Genomic DNA, 20,743 nt, shown 5'->3' with positions numbered 1-20,743 from the left:
GAGAGAGAGAGACACTCAGGGGGGGAGAGGGAGGCAGGAGTGCCGCAGAAAAGGACACGCCCACTGCCTGCAAGCTCATTGGCTAGACAGAACTATTGCTACATCCTCTGGCCTGCTATTGGTCGGGCCTGCTGATGCCTTGGAGGCAAACCCAGTGATGGAGGAAGAAGAGGGAGGGGGTAATTAAGAGGAGAGACGTGAGGATTTGAGCTTTACTGTCAAAAGGAAGTTGTAAAGTTTCATTCTGTTTAGCCTGTGCCAGGAAGACAATGAGCCACACAGTTATGGTATTACTCAGACTGCTGTAAAGTGCCACTTTAGTTACTGCTGCCGGCTAGCTGTGAGGAAATTCAAGGGAAACTTATTGCTCTTTGGTTCTCTAAACTCAGGGACATACCAGGAAGTTAAGGACATTACGAAGTGTTTCCTGTGGGCACTGGATACTGCTCAGCAGGAATGGGTAATATTTTTTCCCCTCAGGGTCATACTGACTAAGTTAAGGGACACACATTAGATAACTGAATCAAAAATGGCTAAAGGCTGAAATTATTAACAACAAAAAAAAACAAAAACAAAAACAAAAAAACAAACAAACCCCAACCTGAAATCTACATCAACTTGAAATATAGTGAAGTATAGCAGCACAGGCTCATCATCTGAATGAGATTTTGAGGAGTGGGGGTTATTACACTGCTACCCCTCGGGCCATATTTCACACATTTACTGCAATGTGAGTGCACTTTCCCCACATTAATCTTTGGGATAGACATTTATTTATTATTCGTACCATTTCATCTTAAGTTACATGGTCTTTTTGCCTTTTCCACGCTATCTTCCTTCCAGTTAAGACATGTCTACTGTCCCACAGTGTCTTTGTCTTACTGACAATGGAGGTTTCTGGTTTCTGACCCACCTCCCCCACGGGTGAAGGTATTTGTTCTGCGTGACCGAGCATTTAGACAATAAACTGAATGTTTGTGATGCAGATAAGTGTGATGTACTGCTTCAGCTTGTTTTTGTTTAACAGAAGGACACACACCTGCCGCTCCTTTTGTGCACTACACCTGCTTGACCATAATTTAAGTAGAATGAAGGCCATTCATTCACTCGGCCTTCTTTCTCAAGATTCAGTCCATCAGCCTGCTACTTTCATAAACTGTCTTTTCAAACAGATGTGACATTGTCACTGCAGCAACAACAGCTGCCTCTAGACACTTTTTAGGACATTGATAGACTAGGGTCAGAACTATTATATTTTGTATATCTAATAAGTTGGCTCTAAATTCATTCTACCTTCTTTTAATTATTTTTCATGCGTTCAACTTCATGAAAAATAAAATAAAAATCTTTTTTTGTATTTTTACTTTTTAAAGGCTGAAGACAACAGAGATATGTATCAGTACTGTTAATGGAAAACTTTTCTGAGCCTTTTACAGCACATGACACCTGTAAAAGTTTATTAATTCATTCCAGAGTCCAGTTGTGGTCTTTTTTTTAATTGTTGCATCAATCTGTCTCTATTGCTTTTGAATTCCTCATTCTCTGGGGTACTATATATTTGACACACTGCCTGCAAGCCTGCCTTTACTTGTTATGCTCATGAGAGGCACGCTGCTTAAACAAAAAATAAACCGCTTTATGTGCATTGGATGCATGACTCACGAATACAATGGATTTTTCTGTGTGAGACTGACGAACACTGGAGCACGATAGTGTCTGGTTAACTTTACTGTTGATATTTTAGACAATGATATGGTTTCCTTGAAGAAACCTGAGCTGGAGATCATTTCTCCAACTATATGAAACCTAAAATATAGGTTTCATAAAGCACTTCACTCAAATATGAAATATAGTAAAATACCACCAAGGTCAGTGCGTTATCCAGTAACTTGCCACGTCAAACATCAAATTTTCCTCTGACTAACACAAAGAACAAAAAGTTTAACTGCAGTTATTTAAGTCTTTAGACTGTAAATCACAACACTGTAACAATCCGCCTGTTATAAGGTCTGGCATTGTAAACATTATAGAAAATGGTCACATCAAGGCACCACAAATTATACCAGATAATGAATGCATACCAAACAAGGAAGGTTTAGAGAAACCAGTGTGCAATTATGAAACTGTGATTTGTAAATATAAATGTACTTCTAATGATCAGTGTACAGTATTATAACATTTTTATGCACTAAAATAAAGGAGTCCTTTCAGATACAGTCATAATACAGATAATTATAAGTTAAAGTTATATACAGAAAATTTTGATTCCAACGTACTTCACATGGAAAAAATGGATACAGATTTTCAGAAGCTTAATAACAAATTCTTCTTCTTCTTCTTCTTAATAATATTATTGATTGATCGCCTTGAGGCGACTGTTGTTGTGATTTGGCGCTATATAAATAAAATTGAATTGAATTGAATAATAATAATAATATTCATTGTCACCTCTTTATTCAGTCTCAGAGGTCTTTCAGTTTACCATAAATAAGTTAGTTACCTTAATCAACAAAGGCTCCCCATGATGCAGCAGAGCTGGTGTCCAGCAGCTCTCATCATACTGATGTTTTGATGCATTGTGGCGTCTAATTCTTCCACTGTCCACTCCACTCAGAGGTTTAAGCCTGGGATTCAAACGTTGATTCATTGTATCTTTGAAGAGAATTAGTCGGGCTGTGAAACTAAACTGAAGGTCTATTTTCTCACAAAACTAATGACTGCAACACAATATCCAGAATAAGACCAGTGCTCTCTCCACTGTAGGCTGCAATAGCTCAGTTCTGCCCATCTACTGGAGAAAATTTCTGAGTGTGTGTGAAAGCTTGTATTGTTTGTTTGTAGGGCAGACAAAGACACACACATTCACAGAGCCATCAATCAAAAGATAAAATAAAAAATACACAGCAAAGACGCCTTGCTCCCTAAGACAGGCCCCTTTAGGAAAAACATCAGAGAAATGATGGATGGAGTGTTTTTAAATGAAAGATAGAGACAGAACGAGCCAAACAATGAAGGAAGGTAGAAAGGACAAGAATGTTAGTAGGCCTAATGTTAGAGGAAAAGAAAGGATGCAGTCTTTTTTATCAGTCTCTGCTCTGTTGTAGGATGCAGGAGCTATATTTTGAGGAGCCTATCTGCGCTTGCATTCAGTGCCACATAAAGCTGCCGTGTCGCAGCCTGTGAAATTGTACTGTGAAGACAGTAGCTTGATACAAGGACAGCGTGGGATTATTGTGTGTATGTGTGAGGATGACGTAGCCCTCAGCTGGTAGCATTCTCACATGTTAATCCCTGAGAGATTAGCTAGTATTTCACTCCCGTTAGCACACTATTTTTCCTCCCTTACTTTAATCCCTCATCATTCATCAGTCATGCAGTGGTTATCGCACTCTGTCTTTATTTACTGTTCCTGTGCATTATTCTCTTCACTTATTACACTCCGCTACTGTCTTCCTGCCTGTCTTCATCTTCAACGCATCATCTAATCTGTCATGAATGGATTAGCCTCACACTGATCACCGCACCTCTCATTAACCCAGTGCAGTATCATCAGATCAATAGCTTCAGATTAAATGTGTAAACAAACAACAACGCAAATTGTAAGTTTTGCCTAATGAAACTAATTTTAAAGTTGACCATAGACTGAAATTTCATCTTTACTTCTTTTTTCTTTTAAATTAATTAATTAATAAACTTTCAACAGCGGTCTATCACTGGAGTTCTTCAGGTTACTGCTTGGACTGCTAATGCACCGAGCAGACATACAGATAAAGACACAGAAAGACTGGGCAAAGCTCCAGCCAGACAGATAAAAGGGACAAGGAGAATGACTAAAATGGCACAGATGGCCAGAGACAGTTAGAGAGAGAGAGAGAGAGCCGGGTGACCACAAGGACAGAGAATCAGTGTACAGTGACTGAACAGAGGATTGGTTGTTTTTATTGTCAGGAAATGTGGTCAGCAGCATTCCAGTCCTCCTCCTGCTCCCCATCAATAAACTAAGAAACTGCTGACTAACCCCCACAAGCAAGCAAACACACACACACACACACACACACACACACACACACACACACACACACACACACACACACACACACACACACACACACACACAATTTTGTAACAGTTGGCTGCACAGGTAATTGCTTTTAGTTAGAATAAGACTGATGCCCATGATATCAGTGTGTAAAGAGATTTGTGTCTACACGATATGACCGTGTATACTTTCTCTTTTGCAGAATATTACATATTTTCTACACACACTTACATATAAATCATCAGGTTCACAACTGTTACACAATATAAAGTCATTCTAAGGAGTGTCTATAAATCTTTAAGTAAAAGAGAGGAACAAAATGTATTTAACTACAACTTCTTATCAGTCATACACATGTTTATCTATGAAATCAGTTATTTAAATCCCAGACATGTCTTGGGGAAATAAAAGCTTGAATGATTTTCTACCTTTAAATTCAGACAAAAATGAAGTTATTTTTACTCAAACCTGATGAAATGATGAAAAACATCTCAATTCAATTTTATTTATATAGCGCCAAATCACAACAAAAGTCGCCTCAAGGCACTGAGAAAAACCCAACAATCATATGACCCCCTATGAGCAAGCATTTTGGCGACAGTGGGAAGGAAAAACTCCCTTTTAACAGGAAGAAACCTCCGGCAGAACCAGGCTCAGGGAGGGGCGGCCATCTGCTGCGACCGGTTGGGGTGAGAGAAGGAAGACACACAATTTAGTGTGGATTAAAATCCACACTCGATTGTTCAAAAATCTCTCTTAAAAGCCAGTTAATCCAAAACACTGCAGAGAGACAGGGGGGAGAATAACAGAGTAAATTTCTCCCATATTTGCTTGATTGGCTTCCTCTAAAATCAACAACTGAAACTAAAATCCTTCTCCTTACATGCAAAGTCTTCAATAATTAGGCCCCATCACATCATTGAGACCTCATAGTATCATATTATCCATCAGAGCATTTAAGATCTTAGAGTTTCTAAAAGTAGAATAGGACGCTGAGCCTTTAGCTATCAGCTCCTTCTCCTTTAGATCCAGCTCCCAGTTTGGTTTTGGGACATGCACACTCTTTAGTTTTTAAGCTTGACACTTGTGTTTGTGCTGGATCAGGTGACCCTGAAGCGTCCTGTAGTTTTGCGATGCTTCTTCTCCACTCACCTATTTCCTCTCCACATGTGTTTATATGTTTCTGCTACCTGACAATAATTTTTGGCTTCTCTTTTCTAAAGTTTTGTTTTGTCCTTGTCTCTCTATGTTCATACTTCTCTTCTCTTACCCCTCACAGCCCACAGATTGCTGCCCCACCCCAAACATGGTTCTGACGGCAGTTTCTTCCTGTTTAAAGGATGTTCTTCCTCCCCAGTGTCACCAAGCACTTCCTCATAGGATTGTTGGGATTTTCTCATTTTGGCATGTGACCACACAGCTGTGACTGACATTTTCCCACAGCTAACTTGGTGACTGGAATGTGGAGGGTTTGGGTTTGAAGCATATATATTAAACCACAGTGGGTTGTCTTATGCCAGGTTTTCATTTCAGTTCAAATGACATTGTCCATTTATTGCAAACACAGATAACCGTGGATTAACACAGAAGGCTTATCAAGTTACATATATTTTATTTTATGTTATTTGTGAGCAGTAAAGATAATAGAAGAAGTTTTCTTCTATTTAACTTAACTAACATGGATTAAGTTAACTAAGCTGAAGCAAACATAGTGTCAGAGTGTTGACTGGCACACCCTTAATATAATAGTCAATTCAAACCAATTACAGTTCTTTTAAAATTTATTACAAACAGTGATTTAATCACAGGCAGCAATGCTTCCATCTTCCATCCACACAGTCTGAAACTCTCTTAGGCCAATACAGAATTTTGGTAGTGCAAAAAAAACCCAACAAAAAACCAACAAAGAAACAGCAGTGCAACTGAATGCAAAAAGTGAAAAAACATCTTCGGACATCTTTCTTTTTTCCAGGTGTGTGAAGTCAACGATCTCGCTTCTGCCTGGCTACAGCAGTAATCAGGGCAGCACCTTTCCCGCTGCCTTCCTCTGAAGGCAAGAAGGTCACGTTACACTGAGGAGCCAAAACTCTGGTAGTCTCTTGAAGGACTCCAGAAAAACTAGAAACAACAGAAAATGTTTTAACCAAGCTGTTTGAATAATTATGAAAGGTTAAAATGAAAGTACAGTATACACCTGACACACACCCAACACATCACTGCACCCAAAACAAACAAACAATATTTTTATTAAATTAACTCACTGTGGGTGTAGTTTGTAGAGTGCACCATCAACCCCTACAGTGATGTTCAGATGGTCCAGTCCTCGGTTCTCTCTGATCTTATCTACCACGGCTGCCATGCCTGCCCCACACAGCTCTGCTGCTCGGCGCGATACCGCTCCACATACCTAAGCAACAATGGAAACCTTTATCAATATTGCAACAGGTAACAGTCTCCTGGCGTCACAGTTTTCTCAGCCAGACAATGCACCACACAAATAATATGAAGAATATTACCCAACCTCAAGGTAAGGTTGAAGCAGAGAGCATATTTCTTTGAACTACTTCCCAAACTATATCTGATGATAACCTTATTTCTGTTACTGTAAAAAAAAATTAATGAAAGCTGTCCATAAGTCCAAATTTTGTGGAAATTTCAAGTTGGGTATCTCAAAATTTAGCTCAGAATTTCAAGATATTAAAGAAAATTTTGACTTATGGGCAGCATTTTTTTTTAATTAATTTATTTAAATGGCAGAAAGCTTTTACAGTAAAGGCAGATGAAGAATCTTTCCAACAGCACAACTGATTGTTTGTTAATTTAAACTTATTTTAATCTGGATATCTGGACTGCTTTTAACCATCAGTTATGGTTAGCAAGACTGTTTATGTTCATTCATTTCAACCAGGTATCCATACTCTTAGGAAACAGTTTCCAGACTTTTATTCAAACATTTTAACTGTTAGTCAGAAAAATTATTATTCCCCAACTGGCTGCAAGAGAATTTTCAGACAAACATGAAAAATTAGAGGCTATCATGCCTGTATGCTAGCAACTAAAGAAATCACAAGCAGGTTTCTGATTCTTTGCAGCCAGTTTCACTCAGCGAGAGCCAGCAAAATGCAGAAACCACTTCCAAATAGTCAGGGAATACATACAGTACTTTCCCCTAGCAACTGGTGGCTGTATCACATCTAGTATGGCAGAAAAATCTAGAGCATTATGTACATGATGTGATGTGAGAAAAATCTGAGGGCTTCCTCTCTCCATTAATATCTGGAGGGTTGGATCGATACCAGAAATAACAATATAACAATGCTACTTTTCAAGGACAATGCTTAGTTTTAACAGTTGCTTACAAGGTTCAAAAGTCTGACAGTCACAGTCCTCCAATTCCTCGCTGAAATTAGACTTTCTGATGTCCACAAACAAAGTTGTAACCAATAACATTACTAAATATTTATTTTAGTGTACCCAGAGTTTGTCTAGTCTTTCTGTTGTGCAAGATGGCTCACCAACATGGCTTAATAATAATGATAATAATGGATTGCATTTATAAAGCGCTTTTCTAGGCACCCAAAGCGCTTTACCACTATTCATTCACTCTCACATTCACACACTGGTGGAGGCAAGTTAATGGAGAAGACACAGAAAATTTCAGGTGCGTCTTTCTTTAAGATACCAACAGGCTAAATAAAAGTTGAGAGCCGTCTTTGGCCTCAGTGTTCCACTTTGCAAAAACCCTGTAAAACAGCCAAGGTTATTACAAATTACACCTGTGCATTGTTTGCACTAGATCAAAATATCTGCTGGAAGTAAGCGACGTGGTCCGGGTCAAAACACATACACAATGGCTTAATTGTTAAAATTTTTATACCTTGTAAAAGAGGAAAACATTGAATTTGTGATGCAGTCTGTAGGAGGTTACTGTGTGGCATGTTGCTTTTCTATCTTGTACCTCTTTGACAATGATGCTGTCATCGCAGGTACTGTTGAGCCCCAGGTGCTGGAGAATAGATCTGACTTGCAGTAGAGCCAAACGGTCACTGGAGGGAGACAACACAGTTACACAGCAGAAAATGCAATATTCATGTTAAATTATGAATACTTTAAATCTATCAAAAAATAGCACAAACATAGGCATCATTTGTCCTACCTCTCTATTTGTGACAGATATTTAGTTTGGAATATTCCAGGTGTTTTTAAGGTTTCCGTGACGCGTCCTCTGAACAGCAAACCTCCTCTTGTTAGATCCAGTAATACCTCTCGGACAATTTCACCTAAATACATCCCACTGGTGAGCTTTTCAAACCTATAAACACGAACATAAACTTGTAAAAATGTTGTGTGACCATCTCAACTTGCTACAAGTTACTGAATAAATCTCAAAAACATCAACTAACTACTACACGAGACACATATGTGTCACAGTATGTTTAAAAAAATCAGTCATAAAACATCAAATTTTATGTGTGTGCCTCAAGTAGGCGTCATCATACATACACAGTAAGGTGAGTGTAGCTAACCTTTGTTTTCCAGAGTTTACTGAGTTGTGGTCCACCTCAGCATCAAAAGGTGTGATGATGTCATCCAAGGATCCATCATCACCCAGACCCCCCCACTCCGTGTTTATACACATCTTTGATGTCTCAGAAGTCTCCGCCTTCTTATCTCCTTTTGACCCATCATCCTGATGAGAGAGGGAAACACACACACACATAAAGTGTTTAATTATGTTTTAACAATATGTTTTTAGCTCCCAACAAGCAAGTCCTTCCACCTTGTCCTCCACTGCTTCAGGTGTCTCCTCGTCTCCTTCTGTTTTCTGTTTCTTTTGTCTAATCTTCTCAATGTTCTTGAGTTCCTCCATGTAACAAGCATTTGACCCAGTTCCTGTAAAACAGACTCATATAGCTTATTTCCTTATTACGTCAAATATTATAATACTGTTCTTTGCATTTAAAATTCTTAAATGAACCATCATAACTATAAGCTTATTCTTAACTTAGCATTTCTTCACCCTTGAGGCCACATACCTGCAATCAGTCCAACTTCACACTGAGGGTCTTCATAGGCACAGCTCATCATTGTCCCAACTGTGTCATTGACCACTGCTACTATGTCCAAGTCATACTCCTGTGTGCGCACACCCACAAATGCATTGTAATGTTCCTGTTAGCCTAGACGTGTACCAATCTGATGTAATGTTTCTTCCCCTCATCTGTTTAAAACCTGGCCATCATTTTAAATCTTTACTCTGTTGTTTTTATTGACTCACGTTACGTCTTTTGATGGCCTCCCGTAGCAAGTTAACAACATCATGTCCTTCGCAGTCTGTGGCCTTGAAGCCTTTGGTCCAGCTAACCAGGATACCCTACAGAACATCCAAAGGTTGAAAAAGATTACAAACTGCTACAGAAATAATAATGCTACTGCTTTAGGAGTCTGTTTACATTTTTATTTAACAGAACAGTTCTGTAAATATAACATTCTGAGAACGTCGAATGATCAAGTGCCAAAAAGGCTAGTTCCACTTGAGGCTAGTCAGTGCCCATAGATTCATATTTTAAAATGCCCAACATCAGAGCAATAAGACAGTTGCACTGAAAGGTGATTTAAAACAAAAAACAACTTGTCTATCTGTGTGCTCGAGTTTTGGATGTTGTCGCTTTAATTAACAGACGACTGAGTGTCTGTTATTTCAATGGCCTCACCTGTGCTGATTCACTGAATTGTACCTCTCATCTGTGTTTGTAAGTGTTCATCTCTTTTGGAGCATTTCTCATGGAACTATAGCCAGTGAGTACAATTTATTTGTAAAGCACATTTAAATACAGCTATATATGTATGTGTGTAATTACATTGAAATACTCAAAGGTGGACATATGGACCATAAACAATAAGCAATAAACATAATGACAACAACAACCAGATGATCCTACAAATGTGGCACAGCGACTACAAAGGCTTTTTGTTTGAGCCGTGACCTTGGGACATGTTAAGGATCTTTGCCTATAGATCTAAGAGAGCTGAATGTAACTGAATGAGTTGATGATGATGTCTGTGATGCCCCCCATCATCCATCTTACACGTGGCTTCCTGTGTGGTATGAGCTTGAACAACAAGTTTGTGCTTCAGTTTTCTATCAGTCTCTCAGTTAGTCTGTCAGTGTTTTGTCTTTATGTGTCCCTATACAGTTCACAGATGCAACCAAGCTATCTAGTGTTAACTGATAACAGGCCACCCTCTCATCCAAATATAATAACTTCTGGCTCCAAAAAACTAACAAGTTGGTGGCTAAAATGTTGAGGCTTCAAAATGCAGACTTTAGAAACCAGTGAGTGATGTCAGGTTTGCTACATCAATCTACAATCTGTGGCCTTTAACCTTTATGAGAGCAGCACTTTGAGGAAATCAGATACCAAATAATATACTCCACAGGACTTTGAACAACATCCAGCCTGGAAGGGAAACAACCGTGTGAACCAGTGTAATTTTAAGACAGTGTAAAGCTACAGTTTTCTTCTAATGAGCGGGTGTCACGATCCTGGGTCTTATGACCCAGTGTTTTGAGTTTTAGTTCTTTTGATGTTTATAGTGTATGTTTAAGCTTATTAAGTTTCCTATGTGCATTTGCTTATTAGTTCCCCCTTGTGTTTTCAACCCCTGTGAAGTCTCTCTTGCCCTCCGTGTGTTTCATGTCTGTGTGTCTTATGTTGTCAGGTCTGCGTCTCATTATATTTCCTGTTTTATTTTGAAGGGGTCCTGTGTTCCTATGTTCAATGTTTTTAGTGTTACTCTCTCCTTGTGTCGTTATGTTCATGTGTGTCAGCTGTTTCTCCATGTGTTCCCACTTCCCTCATTATCCGCCTGTGTGTATTTAGTCCGTGTGCTTTCAGTCATTCTTTGTCAGGTCGTCTGCGCATCCATGTCACTACTTCAGGAAGCTATGTCAGTTCACCATGTTTAAGGTTTTTTCATGTTTCGTTTTAGTTCACCCAGTTTAGGTTATTGTTTAGTTTCACCAATGCCCTTTTGTTTGTACCCTTTTTGCTAGCCTCAATAAACGGCTTGATTTTTGTTAAATCCACGCCACGTTCAGTTTTTGGAGTCTGCGTTTTGGGTCCTTTTGTCAACACATACAGTCTGCCCTCGCCAGACTGTGACAGCGGGTCTAAATATTGTTACTTTTATCAGCACTATATGATGTTTCTAATTATTTAGAACAGGTTCAAGGTGGTTTGGTTGTCTAATAAGAATTATTTCCATCCATCGGTCAGTTTTCTTAACAGCTTATCCAACTGTATCTGAGGGCTGAAGCCTGTCCCAGCAGGGACACGGTGTGTTAAACCAGGTCAAACTCGGACAGGTTGCCAGTCCCTCACAGGGTATACTATTTCTTTTTTTTCCTTTTTTTTTTGCCTGTCCCATTTGGTTCTTTAGCCGTCAGAATTGTTGTCTGAAGACCAACAAGGATACCCAATGGATTTATTTTGCCAAATCGATCATCGTGGCATTGCCGTATTGGTCTATTTGATCGACCTTTGTTTTTATTATTTATTTTATTTTATTTTCAGTTGTTACAGACGGGACAGACATGAGTGAGGGATAGGAAAGGGAGAAAGAAAGAGGAAGGAAAAGAAAAACAGAAGGGGAGAGGGACAGTGAGAAGTGGGGGGGAATCTCCTGGATCACCTGTTGAGAGAAAAAGAATAGAAAACAAGCAAAAAAAACCAAAGCAACATACTAAACACAACACCATCACATTAATCTAGCTAAGTGTAAACAGCAGTAAGTACTAAATATTCAATGTTGTTGTGCAGCACGCAGGACAGACGGCGCACAATGTGCTTTGAAGTAGCAGCCGAGAAAGGTTTAATTTAAGTCTACGAACAGTGAACATCCGTGTGCACACCTGTGTGGATCAGCGCGCTTGTATTCAAATGGTTTCCACATGTAATGGTCTGCAAGAGGATGTAGAGAGCCATAGCCCCGTCCCCCAGGGCATGAAGCAGGCATGGAGGCATGCCTGCTTCATGGAGGAGGAGGAGGCCTGACCGAGCAACAGGCGCCAGGTAGCCACCGGGAGTGAGCTGGTACATACCTCAGCGCCCAGTCCCGGACACCAAGAACCACCAATGCACCGACCCCTGAGGGCATCAGTCACCGGCAGGGAGTGTGGTGAGGGGAGATAGGCCCTGGAGGGCCTGGGAGTTCCCAGAGAGGTGGAGTCTAAACTGACATATAGACACAGACAAACAGGCACACACAGACACAAACATGCATTCCCACCCTCATGCACACATATACAAACACTCAGCACTCACCCAACGTAACGATTGACATAAATGGACATGTACACACAATCACACTCCCCAAACATACTCTATACCCCGGGTCCAGGTACCCTCGCCCCCAGAGGGGGAAACAGAACCCAGACCCAAGAGATGTTACCCTTCCCCCCGGGGTGGAGGCAAGCAGACCGTCCCAGGCTCCGCAGCAGCAGGGAGGCCAATCGGACAGCCAACATCTCCTCCCAGCCCCCCCGCCGGCTAGCAGAGAACGGGGGTGTGTGAAGACCCCATACCTCCCTCCTCCCGCTCATGTGTAGTGTTGCTGCGTGTTGTTCTAAAGTGCATTTAAAACAAGGGAGAGCATGGTGCTGCTGCCAGAGAGCAGCAGGTGTTAGCACGGCCCCTCCCGAGAACCCTCAATGTCTACATGGATTTAAAATTGAGAGGTGGGCACCGGCGGCAGAGGTAGGTTTGAGTACACAGACCGTCCACTGTACGCCGTTAACGTGCCCACCCTCAAGGCCCTATATATATGTGTGTGTTATGAGAGTGTAAGTAATGTGGATGTCTAAGTTGTGAGATAAAATTGAGGCACAGGTGGCCAGAAGGGGACAGAGGGGAGGGGGGGGGGATGTCTCCCTTGCACCCTGGTGACACACCCGCACCCCAAGGCCCTACCTGTGTGAGTGAGTGTGGTGGAGCGGGAAGAGGGAGGTAGCCGGGGATGGGGAGGAAAAGGAGGGAGGGGAGGATGCCCCTCCCTAGGGCCAGCTCCCCCGCTGACCCCAGTAGGCACCCCTGTCCTCTGGTACCCACCAAGGCAAGGGAGCCCAGGTCCAGGTCATCTCCCAGACTACACAAGACAACAGACACCCAGGTTAAGTTTATTCTCCACCTCTCCTATGTCTCTCCCCCACCTGCAGAGTGGACTCCTGCAAGGATGGAACAACCTCCCCGCCAGTTGAAGAGCCCCCCAGTTAGGCCGATGCACAAGAGGCCCCCTGCGCCAGGGCTGAGCCCCCGTGCACCCACCCGCCCACAACCTCGGTGACACACCGACGAGGACCGAAGCCCCCAAGGCCCAGCCAGAGCCCCAGCACGGAGGCGAAGCACCCCCGAACCCCAAACCCCCACGCCTGCCCCCGATCCACTCAGGGGCAGCCAGGCCACCAGGCCAGGGCATACTATTTCTAATTTAACCTCTTTGATACAAAGTCTAGCTTATTGTGTTTTACTGCTTCACTGTAAAATAAGGTGCAGCCAGGTTTTCTGTGGCTGCAACAAACGATTTTGACGTACCGTGTCAATGGCCGTCTGCTCACAGGGGAAAGAGAAGGTGAAGCCTGCTGGAAGATGTGCTTTCTTCATCCCCATGTAGTCCAGGAAGTCACTCACGTATTGCGCTAAATGATCAAACAGCTGGAGACAAACAGAGAGAGAAAAAAACAAACAAACTGTGTGTTAGATTTTCAGTACTGTTTTAGAAGAATTCAACCCTACCTCGTTTAGACAACACTGTCAGCAGTGTACAACTTCTTATAATTAATTTAATTACTTAATGACTAAACCCAGTTTGATGCTTTCTGTCAGGGTGCTGACGGTATATGCATGTTTCTCACCTCTTCTCCTGTTCCCTGCATTATCTCCAGCGGTACAGTGTAGATTTTATGGTAAAGCCGTGTGTTGTTTTGAAGGCCTTTCTTGAATTTGACCAGCATAGCTCTGAAGTTGGTTCCTCCCAGATCCAAAGCAAGATATTTTCCACGCTCTGGTTAAAAAAATAATAATTATGATCTTTGTTTATATTTTAAAAATACAAACTTCCTAAAAAAGTTTTTAACAAAGCAGTTACATCTTTGCGAAAGCTAGAGGTGACGCTGAATGTATTGATTGTGTAGCTGCTGTTTGGGTTTGATTAAGAGGCCTGTAAGAACGTCAGCGTTTGTCTCTGACCTGTGCCATCAGGTGTATGGTAAACGTAAGAGGGCAGCATCTTAACTGCTGAGGGGCCTTTGTTCTTTAGCCCTGCCTCCAGCCCTGCTCTCATCGTGGCCTTGACCAACTGGAGCTGCTCTTGACTCAGTTTGAAGGGAGCCAGTGTCTCATCCACCTGGAAAACCAGAGATACTGTTTATCAGATATTTAAGCCCTTCTTTTTTATTTCACCTGTGAAGAATCACACAAACACAGACATACAACTTGCAGCGCTCTAACCTGTCTCTTCCGTGATGCCAAGCGTTGGGCAACTGCTGTTACCAGGGCAGCCCCTTTGCTGCTGCCGCTGTCCGAGAGGACGAATCTAACCTGGCACTCAGGAAGCAACCGGCGCACCACCTTATGGAGACGTTTAGCATACCTGGAATAGAAGTGACAGAAACACAAAACATTCGATATTTCATCAGGCTATTTTAGATGTTTGTTAAGAAGTATTTATATTAGTGATCTGCAGCTCATCAAGTAAGAGAGGACATGATGCTGTTATGTCCAAACTCTTCATCAAGGCCCTGTTTGTTGTGTTGGGTTCGCTGACTTTATCAGAGGTGATCAGGGCATCACTATCATACACATCATCCACTGGATTCCAAAGTTCAGTTTTTCAAGCCTTGTCGGGATTTTCTTCACTCACTGAAAGTGATGATTGGGATGCTGAGATGCTAAAACCATGACTGAGACCTCAGGTCGAAGAGCAAAGAAGCCACGGCAGGTTTTCCATAGGCTTCTATACAGGCTTCTTTTTATCCACTGCTGGCCATCAGAGAGATTAAGGCAATTCCACAGAGCCAGAATAGTCCATCTTTTATTTACAGCCTATAGTTGAGGTCAAATTGTGCACATGAGGATTCTCATTGTGTATGAGTGGTGAGTGCAGTGCTGAGCTGTGGTACTGTGTGGTTGATGTTAGGTTAAACTCACGTGTGACAAATTTACCCCAATCATTTAACAGCTTATGTCTTTGGTCATTTATTTAATCCATTGCTTAACTCTAGTTTCTACTCAAGGCTCTTTGTGAGTGAAGTTTAATTGATTTTGCTTCAAACTTTTATTTATTTTGGATTTTTTAAAAAATATCAGAAACTTTTTACAGCAGCCATTAGTCATAGTTAGAAAGGAAGAGGACTGTTGAGAGTACTGGCTCTTTTTGTGTTATATCAGTTACATATTTATTAATCTCAGTAGTTGTAAACTAATATGGGTTTGAGTGATTTCCACACTGACTTACTGCGGATGTGTCTTGTACACAGTTCCGTCCACTCCCACAGTGATCCTCAATGCCCTCAAATGCCGGTTTTGCTTGATTCGGGTTAAGATGGCAGCCAGCCCCGCGGCCACCAGATTGGAGGACCTGAAGGACACGATGGTGCTGACGTGTTGAACAGCAACGCAGTCATCTTGTGATGGGTTCAAACCGAGCTCCACGAGAATATCTCTGGTGTTCTTCAGACCATTTTTGTACCTGAGACAAATGAATATTTATGGCATTCATGCTGTTTTTGGACAGACGCCAGGTGACCAAGAGAGATAAAGACAGCTTACTCCTCCATGGCTGCCACGTGTGCTGTGGTTATCTTCCCTTTGGTCCTCAGGGCATCAGGCACGAGTCCATCAAACAGCTGTCCCAGTTTAGCCATCTTTAACACAACCAGCCTCACTAGCTCACCCAGATACATCCCACTGACCATCTTCTCAAAGCTACAATAGACCAGAAAAGGGTAAAAGGTTTATACAGAGTTCTACAGTACTGAGCAAACATCTTAAGCCACTCATTTCTGAAAGCTCTTCAGAGTTTTTCTTTAGATATTCGTTGCTTTTTCACTTTTTAGTCCCGTCCTTGTATCAGACACTTTTTCAATTAATGTTTTTTTTTTTCAGTTTGATAAGCCAACAATGGACATTTGTTCAAGCATTAAAAAGACACCTAACTGAAGGGATGAAACGGCGCTTTTAAATTGAGCCGTTTGTTAGCCTGTCACAAAAAACTATTTCCCATTTCATTAGTTAAATCTATAAAAAATCCCCAAAATGCCACAGGTTGACAAGCATAAAATGGTAATATTGAACCAAGAAGCTGAGACCCAAACAGCTAGAACTGAAAAGCTGGCATTTCTCAGCACGATGTGCAGTGTGTCCTTAAGAAAACTGGAAACTGGACAAGTGGAGGACAAAAAAATAAAAGCATGAATGCTAAATCGACATCAGAAGAACATTATCCAAAAGTCACGTATGGCAAAATACACAAAAACTGGACTGAAAATTAGTATCAACAGGATTTATGGAGTGAGTAATCCAAATTTGAAAGTTCTGGTTTAATTGTGAAGCTGGATGGAGATGATCAGAAGAAAGGTACAACAGTGTGTGTCTATAGCCATCTGTAAAATATGGTGGTGCCTGTCATTGCTTGGGATTGCATTTCAGCAGGCTGTGTTGAGGATTACAAATACAGAAAAATACCATCAGATCAGATTTTGACACCATGCAATAACATTAGGAAAGATTCTGATTGGCATCTGTCTGATTATCAGCATGATAATGATCCCAAACACACTCCCACTTGGAACAGTATCAGTCATGGACTGGCCTCCCCAGAACCCAGACCTTAATATCACTGAAGCAGTGTGTGATCTTCTTGGCAGAACAAAAGGCAGCCATCATCCAAAGAAAAGTCCTCCAAGAAGCCTGGAGAACTATCCCTTACTCTAAGAAATTACAAGAAAACTTCCCTAAGAAAGTTGCACCTATTTCAAATTTATCTTTGGAAGTCATAAAGAAATGAAGGACGTCTTAATGGACACACTATTTTATATCAAAAGAAAAGACAAAGCTGCTTTCCTTACATTTGTTTTCCAGGATTGATAGAGGTTGCATCAACATCCTGATCAAACTCTGTTATGTAATCACTCAGGGCCCCATCGTCCCCAAAGCCTCCCCACTCGGTGTTCACACACATCCTGCCCTCGTCTCCCTCCACCAGGTCAACATGACGCAGCTCCTCCATGTAACACGCGTTGGTGCCTGTGCCTGTAAGCACCCAAACACACAGGATACATAGACTGATTCCATTAAGATTACTACAATAAACAGGATACGTTAATGGTTCTATCTGTCTATACTTCACATCTAATTCAATATCCACACATGCACAGCAAACCACCAGAGGGAGCAAGATGACTATGGGTAAGTGTGCTTTGTCTTCTCTTGCAAAATATTGTCATTGTTTCCATGTGTTTGCACAAAAAACATAAATAAGAATTAATCTAAAAATATTTAAACGTGTTTTGCAAAAGTTAAAACACAAAGTTTGGAGTAGATTTGCAGAATCAGAGTTATTGATGCCTTTTGCATTTACAGTCAGCACTATTTCCTGTCACTAATATGCAGTTATCTTTGATTAGATAATATCTATTAGCTATGTTTAGATAATTATGCATCAATCGTAAGGGCTCCAAAGGCTCACTAGATAAAAAAGAAACCAGAATAAAACCTAATTTATAATACAGAATTTTGGTTTCAAGCTTTTTCTAGTTTTAATGCAGAACATTTGCTTTGTTTTACTGAACACTGGATAACTTTATGCTTATTTAAATGAACTACAGAAGAAGTTTAGAGTGATGGCTGCTCATGTACATGTCACACTCATACAAAACAATAGTTTCTGTAAAAGGACACAAGAGACTAGTTGAATTATGTGAATCTACTTACCAATGATGAGCCCTACATCGCAGTACTGATCATCAAAACCACAGGTCATCATTGTCGCCACAGTATCATTAACCATCGCTAACACTTCTATGTCCATTCCCTGCAGAGGGCGTTATTAAAGAGATAAACCAGGTTATACTGTTCAGTTTACATAGTGGGTATCAGATGGGTTCAACTCTTTATTTTTCCACTTCATCTTACGTTATATTTCTCATCATGTCTCAGTTTCTGCAGATAGTTTATGGGTAAATTATGGAAGCAAGCACTGGCAACCCACCCCAGTTCTGTCAATAGCCTCTCTGAGAGCCTGGACCACATCTTTCCCCTGAAGGCCTCGAGCCCGGCAGTTCTTACTCCAGCTCAACAGTAATCCCTGCAAGAGGAAAAAAGTGGTTCGAATGATTATGGGATCTAAATCTAAAAAGACAGACAGATGTCAGCACGTGGAGTATAACACACTACAGGTACAGCTCATGAAAACCAGATGTCTCGATGTAGAGAGTCATACCTTATCCAAGCGGGTCTGTTCGCAGGGGAAGGAAAAAGTGAATGCCAGAGGATGTTTCTTATCCAGACTGATGTTCTTTACGTGAAGAAAGTCCTTCAGAGATTCTGACACATGGTCAAATAACTACATACACAAAGACAATGAAGAGGGAGAAGTTCAAATCTCTTCTTCTTGCTTGTTGAATCCTCCTCAAATCTACTTTCAGATCTTTTTAGTCTTACCTCTGGTGCTCTCCCATTGAACAGCTCCTTTGACATAGGGTATATCTTCTCCTCCATCTCCACTCCTCCCTTCCTGACCCCCATCCCCTCTCTCACCTTAACCTGGAGCACCTTAAACTTGGAGCCTCCAAGATCCAGTGCCAGAAACTGTCCCTTCTCTGCAAGAGTGGTTGAAAGAGAAGGAAGATCTTTAATCTCTTGCTTTTACTTCAAAACAATGGCAGTCTTCTTCTTTTTTTTAAGATCTGCCCAGCAGCCCTAATAAAAGGGACATTAACACGAGTAACCTGAGCCATCAGGAGTGGAGCGGACATGTGTCGGCAGCATTTTTACAGCTGCGGCGGCCGAACTTTCAGCTGAGAGCCCCTTCTTCATTTCAGCCTGGAAACGAGCTGAGATATCAATTAACTGGTCATCATGGAGGCGCATTGCATGCAGAAACCTGTCGACCTGAAAGAGACACAGAACACAGAGAGCAAAACAAAGTGAGATGTACCGCTGGATTTTCACTCGAACAAGAAGGGATGAAAGAGAGAAAAATGTATATTTCTCTCTCTCTCATTTGTATTTTGTGGACTTTCTTATTAGGTGTCAGACTAGTTTTGCTTCTCTCATTCAGTTACTTTTCTTTTTATATCCTCTGTTACTGTTACATGCCTCATCACAGCTTTATAATATTACATATCAAAATTCACCAGAATCAATTTGAACATCTGATCAACAGAGAAAAAGTTTAAAAAAGCAACTTTTTTCTTGTATTTCAGATATGAAGGATTTTTTTCATGTATCTGATGTCTTCTTTTCACATATGTTTTGAATTTTGGGGTTAATAATCTGAATTTGAAACTCAGTGATGTTGTAACAGTAACTCAACATGCCAAACTGTCTCTGTAAATGAGTTAGGAAGTAGTACAAAACAAAAAAGCTGAAGATCATCAGCCACACCCCGTGTGCTGTATTCACAGCTGAACCGTCGCCGTGGAGCATGTGCTCATAGGACAACACCCTGAGGTTTTACGATATAAGTGCCAGAGTGTGAGTGTAGCGTGAGCGAGGACAGTGTGATTGTAGGAGTGTCCATACTTTGTCCCGGGTGAAAATGTGCGATCCAATGTGGACTAAGAGGAGCAGCGACACTGCCAGGGAAAGTTGTTAATGATTGTTCAGATAAAGATAAATGGTGACACAGTGACTAATGATCCCACATTTCACCTTGATCATTTATATTACTCTACTGACTTCTGCCATGTCTCGTTGACTTAATTTTAGTCACGTGCATTTCTGCAAATCCTCAAAGAAATCATCAGAGATTTGTCCTTCTTTTAATCACTTTCTCTTTCTGGATAAATCCTGATAGAACTGCCCAAGAAGTAAATCAGGAAACAACACATTAGAAGAGTAAGTTTGTCATTGGTGGCAAATATATCTCTGATGATTAATGTAGCGAGTAGAGTTGCATTTAAAATACGATTTCCAATCAAGAGCATAAATTCAGTGCATTAGCAGCTTACACTTTCATAACTGAGAAGACTTTAAATAACTGTAGAGCTTCAAACCCCCTCATTACCAGGGCTGTATTAATTATATGCACTGTTTGAAACAGACTTGTGTTTGTGTGTGTAGCACTCACCTTCTTTGTGGGGTCCTCCTGGAGTTTGGAGAAAAAGAAGGAAATGAGATGAACAGCCAACATCTTCACTGATAAGAATCACCACAAAGTCTTCCAGCTATTCTTTGATACTGTCAGCGTGCGTGACAGGTGAACACACTTCACTAAAATAAGGAAAAATGTGTTTTCCCCCCAATCCTTTCCACTCTGCTAGGTGTTATTTCTTTTTACGTTTGTGCTCTCATTGTCTCTTGCCGAGTCCACTGAGCAGATACCAGCCTCTGCACCAATTCAATGATTAACAGCAAGCACAACCTCCTTTCTACAATCATTTCCTTTAATGTGTCAGATACAGGCTTGCTTAGTGTTTTCGTC

At 41.1% G+C, this 20,743-nt stretch overlaps 1 protein-coding gene across 1 annotated transcript; it reads right to left on the bottom strand.

The window, feature by feature from the left end:
* Window positions 1–5,634: 5,634 nt before the first annotated feature.
* On the bottom strand, window positions 5,635–20,631 carry LOC113023973 (hexokinase HKDC1-like). The gene is made up of 21 exons (XM_026170488.2): window positions 20,390–20,631; window positions 19,047–19,209; window positions 18,760–18,917; window positions 18,539–18,661; window positions 18,308–18,403; window positions 18,031–18,130; window positions 17,166–17,349; window positions 15,868–16,023; window positions 15,554–15,787; window positions 14,548–14,689; window positions 14,287–14,443; window positions 13,953–14,101; window positions 13,633–13,752; window positions 9,318–9,413; window positions 9,076–9,175; window positions 8,820–8,932; window positions 8,566–8,729; window positions 8,196–8,351; window positions 7,998–8,085; window positions 6,301–6,446; window positions 5,635–6,157 (listed from the first exon to the last, which is right to left on the bottom strand). Exons 1-21 carry the CDS (start codon window positions 20,450–20,452, stop codon window positions 6,022–6,024), a joined length of 2,844 nt encoding a protein of 947 aa, XP_026026273.2. The 5' UTR covers window positions 20,453–20,631; the 3' UTR covers window positions 5,635–6,021.
* Window positions 20,632–20,743: the final 112 nt, after the last annotated feature.

The sequence above is a fragment of the Astatotilapia calliptera genome, chromosome 1 (genome assembly GCF_964374335.1).
Source record: "Astatotilapia calliptera chromosome 1, fAstCal68.1, whole genome shotgun sequence".
Classification (NCBI taxonomy): Eukaryota; Metazoa; Chordata; class Actinopteri; order Cichliformes; family Cichlidae; genus Astatotilapia; species Astatotilapia calliptera.
The sequence above is the reverse complement of the archived record's forward strand: the minus strand, read 5'-3'. Positions and strand labels throughout refer to the sequence as shown.